General features: G+C 56.0%; 2 protein-coding genes across 3 annotated transcripts; both read left to right on the forward strand.

Moving 5' to 3' along the window:
* The first annotated feature begins 120 nt into the window (after positions 1-120).
* On the forward strand, positions 121-4,318 carry SLX1A (SLX1 homolog A, structure-specific endonuclease subunit). 2 transcript variants are annotated; one of them, XM_008152918.3, is made up of 6 exons: positions 121-310; positions 816-867; positions 955-1,293; positions 3,749-3,876; positions 4,027-4,114; positions 4,188-4,318. In XM_008152918.3, exons 1-6 carry the CDS (start codon positions 123-125, stop codon positions 4,215-4,217), a joined length of 825 nt encoding a protein of 274 aa, XP_008151140.2. In that variant the 5' UTR covers positions 121-122; the 3' UTR covers positions 4,218-4,318. The 2 variants fall into 2 exon arrangements, with proteins under 2 accessions (XP_008151140.2, XP_027983359.2); XM_028127558.2 differs by lacking the exon at positions 955-1,293.
* A 1,350-nt stretch (positions 4,319-5,668) lies between these two features.
* Positions 5,669-9,016, forward strand: LOC103296286 (sulfotransferase 1A1). Its single transcript, XM_008152872.3, has 8 exons — positions 5,669-5,740; positions 6,642-6,825; positions 6,925-7,050; positions 7,139-7,236; positions 7,710-7,836; positions 7,934-8,028; positions 8,494-8,674; positions 8,823-9,016. Exons 2-8 carry the CDS (start codon positions 6,678-6,680, stop codon positions 8,933-8,935), a joined length of 888 nt encoding a protein of 295 aa, XP_008151094.2. The 5' UTR covers positions 5,669-5,740; positions 6,642-6,677; the 3' UTR covers positions 8,936-9,016.
* The last annotated feature ends 131 nt before the right edge of the window (positions 9,017-9,147 follow it).

Here is a 9,147-nt window from a genome sequence, read left to right on the forward strand (position 1 = left end):
TGCTGCAGCCGCCAGGTTACCGCCACCCAGAGCTTTCCCCCACACAAGTATATCGCGGCCCTGGCCACCCAACCCCCTCCTCCCCGAGCTCAGAGGCCACAGCAATCAACCCTCATGTCCTGATGGGTCCCGAGGCGGGTGCGGCGAGGCCCGGGGGCTTCTTCGGCGTCTACCTGCTCTATTGCCTGAACCCTCGGCACCGGGGCCGTGTCTACGTGGGGTTCACCGTCAACCCTGCTCGTCGTGTCCAGCAGCACAACGGAGGCCGCAAAAAAGGCGGGGCCTGGCGGACCAGCGGGCGCGGTCCCTGGTGAGAGGGGTGGGTCACTCAAGAGGAGGGCTTCAAGGAGGAGGCGGGGCCGCGAGGGAGAGTCAGCGACAGGGGGCGGGGCCGGTGTGGGGCTGAGAACCGGGCCTTGGAGTGGCCAGTGACGGGGGTGGACCTGTCTCTGGGGAGGAGCCTGTGGGGAGGAGGAGCCCGGTGAGACTAGGATGTTAGGAGGGGGCTGATGGTTTAAGCTTGGTCCCGCGACAGAGGGCGGTGCACAAGGCTGGGATGGAAGATAGAGAACCTGGAAAGGAGAGGAACCGAGGGAGGCAGTCAAGTCCCTGTGACTGGAGGCGGAGCTGAGGTTGGAGATGCGAGGGATGGACCTCTAAGGAGGGGCAGGGCCTCGTGCACAAGGCTTGACGCCCGCTGTGAGCACTCCACCTCTGGCAGGACTGAAGGCGAACCGTGGCGAGGGGATTGGGCTTGACGCGGGTGGGGCGGGAAGGGGGCGTCTTACGCACCCCGCCCTCGTTCTCTTCCCCAGGGAGATGGTGCTCATAGTGCACGGCTTCCCTTCCGCCGTGGCCGCCCTTCGGGTAAGGAAGGAGACGGGGTGGCAGGAAGATGGGCTGGGGCGTGGGACCCTCCCTGGGCGGCTCTGAAGCCCTCCCTCCTGCCCGCAGTTCGAGTGGGCCTGGCAGCACCCGCAGGCCTCGCGCCGCCTGGCGCACGTGGCACCACGCCTGCGCAGCGAGGCCGCCTTCGCTTTCCACCTGCGGGTGCTGGCGCACATGCTGCGCGCGCCGCCCTGGGCGCGCCTCCCGCTCACCCTGCGCTGGCTGCGCGCCGACTTCCGCCAGGAGCTCTGCCTGCCACCCCCGCCTCACGTGCCGGTAGCCTTCGGGCCTCCGCCACCCCGGATGCTGGCCTCCAAGCGTCGGGCCGGTCCCTTGGCGGACACCGAGTCCCAGCCGGACCAGGACGCTGAGGCCCCCTGCACCCTGTGCGCGCGCGCACTTCAGGTGAGAGCTCCACCTGGGCTCCAGGTTGGGGCAGGTCTAGAGTTCAGACGACTTAGGATCCGGCTGTTTATTGGGAGTCGTAAGCCCACTGACATCCTTGGCGCGCTTTGCTTCCATCTCTAAAATGCGGATGAAAGTACTTGCGGCCATTCCTGCTCCGGACCTTTGCCCTTCGTTCACTGGAAAGTTCTTCCCTAGACCTTGGTCTTGACGAAATGCCACCTCTCTTCCATGAGGTCTTCCTTGGCTCTCTCTCTCTAAAATTGCAAGTTTCTTGGTACTGCTTTCCTTTTAAAAAAATATGGTTTTATTGATTTTAGAAGGGAGAGGGAGAAACATTGATAGGCTGCCTCCTGCACGCCCCCTAGTGGGAATCAACCTGGTAACCCAAGCATGTGCCATGACCAGAATCCAAACAGCAGCCTCTGGGTGCATGGGACAATGCTCAATCAACTGAGTCACACCAGCCAGGGCTCCTTTCTTTTGTTTTTTAAGGCTTAACCCTTTGCACTCGCTTGCTTTTTTCTCGATTCCTTTATTCTACTCGGGATTTAATTTTTTAAATACCCCAGATTTTACAAAGCGCGGCAGTAGAATAAAAAACTGGAGTTTCTTTTCACACAAACTTATTTATTTGGATTTTTTAATATTTCAAATTATTGATACATTCAAAGAGTATAAAAAGAGCTGCTACCGATGCTAACCGTGTCGAGTCACACTCGACATCCGAGTGCAAAAGGTTAATATTTATTGTCTAACGTATCATGTACAGTTGACTCTTGAACAATATGAGGATTAGGGGTGCTGAACCCATGCAGTAAAAAAGCCACATATAACTTTTTACTTGCCCCAAACAGCCCTCCTTCGGTATCCATAGGGCAGTGGTCGGCAAACTCATTAGTCAACAGAGCCAAATATCAACAGTACAATGATTGAAATTTCTTTTGAGAGCCAAATTTTTTAAACTTAAACTTCTTCTAATGCCACTTGTTCAAAATAGACTCGCCCAGGCCGTGGTATTTTGTGGAAGAGCCACCCTCAAGGATCCAAAGAGCTGCACGTGGCTCTCGAGCCGCAGTTTGCCGACCACGGCCATAGGGGATTGGTTCAGGACCCTCCTACCTCCTTGGATTTTCAAGTCCCTTATATAAAACTAGTGGCCTAGTGCATGAAATTCGTCCACGGGGGCGGTGTCCCTCAGCCTGGCCTGCACCCTCTCTAATCTGGGACATCCCTCTCGCAATCTGGGACCGCTGGCTCCTAACCACTTACCTGCCTGCCTGCCTGATTGCCCCTAACCCCCCCCCCACCCCCTCCCCCCCCCCCCCCACTGGCCTTCTTGCCCCCAACTGCCTTCCGCCTGCCAGCCTGCTCACCCTCAACTGCCCCCCCCCACCAGCCTGCTTGCCCCCAACTGCCCCCCCTCCCCCGCCAGCCTGGTCACCCCTAACTGCCCTCCCCTCCTAGCCTGATTGCCCCTAACTGCCTCTGCTTTGGCCCTGCCACCATGGCTTTGTCTGGAAGGTCTCCTGGTCTAATTAGCATATTACCCTTTTATTAGTATAGATGGTATAGAACAGTGCATACAGTCAGCCCTCTGCATCTGTGGATTCCCAGCCCTGGATCAAAAAACCTCAAAAATACTGTTTTTTAAATTGTGGTTGGTTGAATCTGCAGATGCAAAACCCAGGGATATGGAGGGCCCCCTGGGTATTTGGCGGGGGAGGTGGAGGGGGAGGGAGAAATCTGTATAAATGGACCACCCCAGTTCAAACCTATGTTCTTCAGGGGTCAACTATATTTTATTATCAGTCTCACACATCTCCCACCCCATACTAAACTCCACAAGGGTAGTTTTTATTTAGTACTGTAGAAAGCTGTGGTACAGAGCAGGTAGCAAATATTTAGTATATTAACTGAGATGACAGGTCTGACTTTCACTCACATTAAATGTAAGTAAACTGCATACCTCACATGCCGCTCAACTAGGGGAATGCATTCTGAGAAACGTGTCCTTAGGCAATTTCACGGTGCGAACATCATAGAGTGCACTTACACCTAGATGGTATAGCCTACTACACATCTAGGCTGTATGAATACCTCCATCACATATGTGGGTCCTTGACCCAATGGTTGATTCGGCACGTGACATGCTTGCCATTCAGAGGTTAGCCATTGAGATCACTTAGCTGTAAGGAACTCTAGGTCTAGCTGCAGTGGCCGTGCTGTAGAATCACTGCTAATACTCAGAGAAAACTGGCCAGCTTAGTCGCTATGGGCAAGTATTATAACTCCTCCATCCTGTTTCCTCATCTACAATATAATGTAAGAGTAGTATGTGCCTCATGGGTGACATAAAGCCCCTGGAACAGTGTCTGGTCCATAGACATTCTCTGGGTGTTGGTTACATCACTACTCCCCATCTTGTCCCTTCCCTGCCCGCACCCTCCGACAGGATGAAGAAGGCCCCCTGTGTTGCCCCCACCCTGGCTGCTCCCTAAGGGCCCACATGACCTGCCTGGCAGAGGAGTTCCTGCAGGAGGAGCCAGGGCAGCTTCTGCCCCTGGAGGGCCGATGCCCTGGGTAAGTCCATCCCCCCCCCAGCCTGGTTTACCTCTGAAGACAGTGCCTCGGCCCAGGGCATCTGAGTCCTCATCTTGGCACCCAGGGTCTAGCCTGAAGGAGGCTTGTGACCCTGACTCTCTGTCTCCTACCACCTGCACCCCTTGGTAGCTGCAAGAACTCGCTGCTGTGGGGAGACCTGATCTGGCTGTGCCGGACGGGCTCCGAGGAGGAAGAGGAGAACTTGGAATTAGAAGAGGTGAGAGGTGGATTTGGACCCTGCTCCATCCTACCCCCTGGGCCGCCTCTGACCACCCTTCTTGTCTCCACAGGAACACTGGACAGACATGCTGGAGATCTGACCCTCAGCACCCCAGCCCTCCACCCATTCCTTTTCTGTGCCACTGCCTTTGGGTCTGGGCAAATTTTACTTGAGTACAATAAAAAGTCTGAGTTAAGGGTATCTTCCGGTATTTGCTGGGGTGTGTGTGGAGTTAGGAGGCAAAGGCCCTGCCAGTCACTGGAGCCCGAGAAGAACAGAGGAAGGGGGAGGGGCCACTGACCCCAGATGGACCAGCCTCTCCTCTGCTGGAGGCCCTTCTGCCTCAGCTTTCCCCTGGCCTGCCTCTGAGATCACAGTTCCTTTTTATTTTATTTAAATATATTTCTGTTGATTTCAGAGAAGGGAGAGAGAAACAGCAATGATGAGAGAGAATCATTAATCGGCTGCCTCCTTCATGGCCCCTACTGGGGATTGAGTCCACAACCCAGGCATCTGCCCCGACTGGGAATCGAACCCTGATCTGGTTCTTGGGTTGACGCTCAACCACTGAGCCACACCGGCTGGGCTGAGGTCACAGTTCTTTTATTTTTTATTTTTTTATTTTTTTGAGGAAGAGAGAGGGGTAGAGAGTTAGAAACATCGATGAGAGAGAAACATCGATCAGCTGCCTCTTGCACACCCCCCACTGGGGATGTGCCCGCAACTAAGGTACATGCCCTTGACCGGAATCGAACCCGGGACCCCTCAGTCTGCAGGCCGACGCTCTATCCACTGAGCCAAACCGGTTTTGGCTGAGGTCACAGTTCTTGAGGGCTTGGAGACTCATACCCTTGACTCAGAGCTCACCCGCCTCCAGTGCCCAGAGGACTTTGGACTTTAATCCAAACAGTAAGGACAAAGGCCAAGCCCCCTTCTAACCCAGGGAAAGAAAAGCACCTTCTGGGGCTGCTCTCCCACCATCCAGGTGAGGGCCCATGGGAACCGCGGAATGGGCTCACTCCCAGGATTACGAGCCCCCAGCGTTCTTGCTCTTTCCCATCCTATGCTGCCTCAAAGAGCCTGCTGAGCAGTGCCCTGCCCCAAACCCCGTCTCCCGCCCACCCACATCACTCCAGCCTGGGCTGTCGGGGGGCCTGTGGGCTGCCCCTGACCTGAACCTCTGTCCTCAGACTGGCCTGGGGCCACCTTTCCCCTCCACTCCTCTGTCCTCTGGAGACCAGGTTTATTAGAAAAAGCTGTTGGCTCTTGCAGAGCTGGAGTTTGGAGGGCAAGCCAGAAGCCGGGATTACAGCTCAAAAACACACACAAAAAAGCTATTAGGCCCTTTTGTGTTGATTCTGTCTTATTTTCTTCACACTAAACCCACATCTTGGGTTTTAAGGCCAGTCTAATCTTGGTGTCAGCTGGGGTGCTAATGAGGGTAGCAGAGAGGGGGCCCTCCCACCCCAAACCCCACCCATTCCTGGAGGACAGCCAAGGCTCAGCGCTGGCTCCAAGTCCCTCCCACTTTGAACCTATAAAACTTGCAGCTCTCTGCAGTTCTGCACTCACGCTACGTGACAGCACAACAGAGAGCCACAGGCCAAGGTCTGGAGAGGTCAGGTGAGTGCTAGGATAGGGTGGGCTGGGCCAGACCTCCCACTGCTTGATCTATTCCTGCCTCTACTGACCCTGCCCTTTCCCCTGAAATCCCAGCTCAATCTGACCTTGCCCTTTCCCCAGGGAAATCCCAGCTCAGTCCGATACCAACTGCAGTCTGGCCTGAAACCCCTGTTCCTCTTCCCTCTTCCGCTGAGGCATGTTTTGCTCATCACACCAGAATGGCTTCCAAAACAAGCTCAGCTGCTCAGTTGGCTGTTTATCTCTGAGCCAAGATGGAGTGTGGCTGAGCAAGTTGTGTCTCAGGCCCAGCTGGCTTTGGGGAGGTTTCTGCATGTGAGGAGCTTAGGGAGCTCAAGGAGGGAAGGATGGGGAGGAGCCCGTTGGGATCAGATGGAGGGCTGCAGCAGGAAGTACGGAAAGAAGACACTTGGCAGGCCCCAGAGGAGTTTTCTCGTGTGCACACTGGAATCTCCTGGTCAGCTTCCAAAGACCAGGCGCCTGGGTCCCACCACCAGAGCAATCTAATTGGCTTGGGGTGTGGCCCAGGCACTGGGATTTTAAAAATAAATATTTTAAAAATTGATTTCAGAGAGAGGACAGAGAGGGAAACATCAATGATGAGAAAATCATTGAGTGCCTCCTGCACTCCCCCTACTGGGGATCGAGCTGGCAACGCAGGCATGTGCCTTGACCTCCTGGAGCCAGTCTAGCTGGGCAGGCATTGGGATTTTTAAAAGTTCTGCGGGTAAATCCAGGGTGCCTCCAGAGTGTGGCCCCAATGTGTTAGATCCCTCGGAATCCAGCCCAGCACTCACTGGCTCTGAGTGTAGGCAAGTTGCTCGGCCTGTTTCTTACCTTAAAACAAAACAATTAAACAGAAGACGTTGTTTGTGATGTTAAGGGAGGTCGGTCCCACTCCAGCCCCTGACTCAGCAGCATGGAGCTGGTCCAGGACACCTCCCGCCCGCCACTGAAGTACGTGAAGGGGGTCCCTCTCATCAAGTACTTTGCAGAGGCACTTGGGCCACTGCAGAGCTTACAACCCTTGCCCGATGACCTGCTCATCAGCACCTACCCCAAATCTGGTAGGTGATGAGGACCACCCACCCCTCTCCTGGGCTGCAGTCCCCCCTTGGGCCAGCGGGGTGGGCCCTGAGCCTTGCTTACCTCCTTTTCCTCTCCAGGCACCACCTGGGTGAGTGAGATTCTGGACATGATCTACCAGGGTGGCGACTTGGAGAAGTGTCAGAGGGCTCCCATCTTAACCCGGGTGCCCTTCCTTGAGTTCAAGGGTCCAGGGTGTCCCACAGGTGTGTGGTGGAGTGCTGGAGGCCAGTGAGGTGGAGGGAGGGAGGACCAGGGCTCCAGCTCACTGGACCTTCCCTACTCATGGCTCAGGTATGGAGGTTCTGAAAGATACACCTGCCCCACGGCTCCTCAAGACACACTTGCCCCTGGCTCTGCTCCCACAGGCCCTGCTGGACCAGAAGGTCAAGGTGAGTGGCAGAGGAAGCTAGAGAACCAACCCAGCTTTGGCCCTATCTTCTAGGAAGGTCTTCTCACTTCCCCAAGCCTGGTCTCATCTTAAAGGGGGAGGAGTCCTCAACCTCATGCTCTGGTGGGACAGACGGACAGTGACAGTAAGACTACAGGGCCTGGGTGCTCACAGGCCTGTGGAGGAGGGGCTGGCAGGAATTCTGCACGCCTTGTTCCAAATCGGCACAGTGGCATTGAGAAGATTGGATTAGTGTAAAATACAGTTCCTGGAACCAGCTAGGACTCTGGCATCAGAGCAGGCTTCAAATCCCAGCTCAGTCACACCCAAGTCAGCCTCTAAGCCTGTTTCCCTCTTGGCCAGACCAAGAGAGAACCTCCCTTGCAGGGTGGAGTGTGATGCTTAGAAGAACGCCTGCTGTGCTGTGCGGTGATGGTGCGGTGCGGGGTGGGGGTGTGTCTTCTGCCTCTCCAGGTGATCTATGTGGCCCGGAACGCAAAGGATGTGGCTGTCTCCTATTTCCACTTTTACCGCATGGCCAAGGTGCACCCTGACCCCGGCACCTGGGACAGCTTCCTGGAGAAGTTCATGGCTGGGGAAGGTGGGCCTGTCTCGGAGGAAGGAGGGGGTGGGCTGAGGGGCAGCCAGCTGGAATGAATACCAACCAACCTGTTCCTGCCCCCTGCCCTTCTCCCCAGTGTCCTATGGGTCCTGGTACCAGCACGTGCAGGAGTGGTGGGAGCTGGGGCGCACCCACCCAGTTCTCTACCTCTTCTACGAGGACATGCAGGAGGTGAGACACTGCTACCACTTCCCTCCATGTTGCACAAGGGGTGCAGGAGTCTCATGGGGAACTGCCCAGACCTTCTAAGCCCTGCTTCTCTATGGCAGACCCTACACTGGTCCTCTAGACCACCTCACCTTCCCTGCCCCTTGGGCAGCACACTCCGTACAGCTCTTATCTCCTAGCGCCTGAGTCAGTGCCAAGTGCAGTCATCGATCATCCATTTACTGCTACTGCTTCTCCCGGGGCCCCAGTATGACAGAGGGCTGTCCCTGCCCTCACCCATAAGGAGCCAGATACAGCTTCTTAACAGGTCACAGGGCAGAAGGCAACTCACTCTGCCCAGGAGGCCAGAGTACAGGACCAGGGTCACGGCGCAGGGTCGGAAGTGGCCATGCGGTTCGGGTGGGGCCTCCCTTTTGTTGTCCAATGCACAAGCCAAGCCTCCACTGAAGAGCCCCCCTGCTGCTCCAGAACCCCAAAAGGGAGATTCTGAAGATTCTGGAGTTCGTGGGACGCTCCCTGCCAGAGGAGACCGTGGATCACATTGTGCGGCACACGTCGTTCAAGGAGATGAAGAAGAACCCCATGGCTAACTACAGCACCTTTCCCGTGGAGTTCATGGACCACAGCATTTCCGCCTTCATGAGGAAAGGTGAGTGCCCACCAGCAGGGGCGCTGGGGAGGCGAGGGCAGGAGTAGCGGCTAGAGCTGACCCTGAGCCACTTGGGGCCTCTGCTTCGGCCAGGACCTCAAGTTTCCCTCCCTCCCCCCTCCCCCTTCCTCCCTTCCTCCCGCACCAGGCATCACGGGGGACTGGAAAACCATGTTCACTGTGGCCCAGAATGAGCGCTTTGATGCCCACTACGCTGAGAAGATGGCAGGCTGCAACCTCAAGTTCCAATCAGAGCTGTGAGCGGTGCTCATGGGACCGCTCCCCAGGGTGTGTGTGGGAGTGCCCGGCACGGGCCTCAGGAATAAAGTACAGTTTGTGTTGCGTGGAGTGTGTCTATTGGAAGAAAAACAAACCTGAGCCGAAAGAAAGAGTAAATGCCACTGGGACCAAATGAGGGCCCAGTTCCCCAACTTGCCCTGCGCGGGGAGGGGTAAGAACCCAGGAGACGTGGC

Source organism: Eptesicus fuscus, chromosome 4 (assembly GCF_027574615.1).
Source record: "Eptesicus fuscus isolate TK198812 chromosome 4, DD_ASM_mEF_20220401, whole genome shotgun sequence".
Classification (NCBI taxonomy): Eukaryota; Metazoa; Chordata; class Mammalia; order Chiroptera; family Vespertilionidae; genus Eptesicus; species Eptesicus fuscus.

What these genes read in the sequence shown, in the direction of transcription:
- SLX1A (XM_008152918.3), top strand. Translation starts at nt 123, where the DNA reads ATGGGTCCCGAGGCGGGTGCGGCGAGGCCCGGGGGCTTCTTCGGCGTC. An exon ending in TGTGCGCGCGCGCACTTCAG is followed by an intron (nt 1,294 to 3,748) that starts GTGAGAGCTCCA and finishes ACCCTCCGACAG; the next exon opens with GATGAAGAAGGCCCCCTGTG. An exon ending in AGAACTTGGAATTAGAAGAG is followed by an intron (nt 4,115 to 4,187) that starts GTGAGAGGTGGA and finishes TTGTCTCCACAG; the next exon opens with GAACACTGGACAGACATGCT.
- LOC103296286 (XM_008152872.3), top strand. Translation starts at nt 6,678, where the DNA reads ATGGAGCTGGTCCAGGACACCTCCCGCCCGCCACTGAAGTACGTGAAG. An exon ending in CAGCACCTACCCCAAATCTG is followed by an intron (nt 6,826 to 6,924) that starts GTAGGTGATGAG and finishes TTTCCTCTCCAG; the next exon opens with GCACCACCTGGGTGAGTGAG. An exon ending in TCTACGAGGACATGCAGGAG is followed by an intron (nt 8,029 to 8,493) that starts GTGAGACACTGC and finishes CTGCTGCTCCAG; the next exon opens with AACCCCAAAAGGGAGATTCT.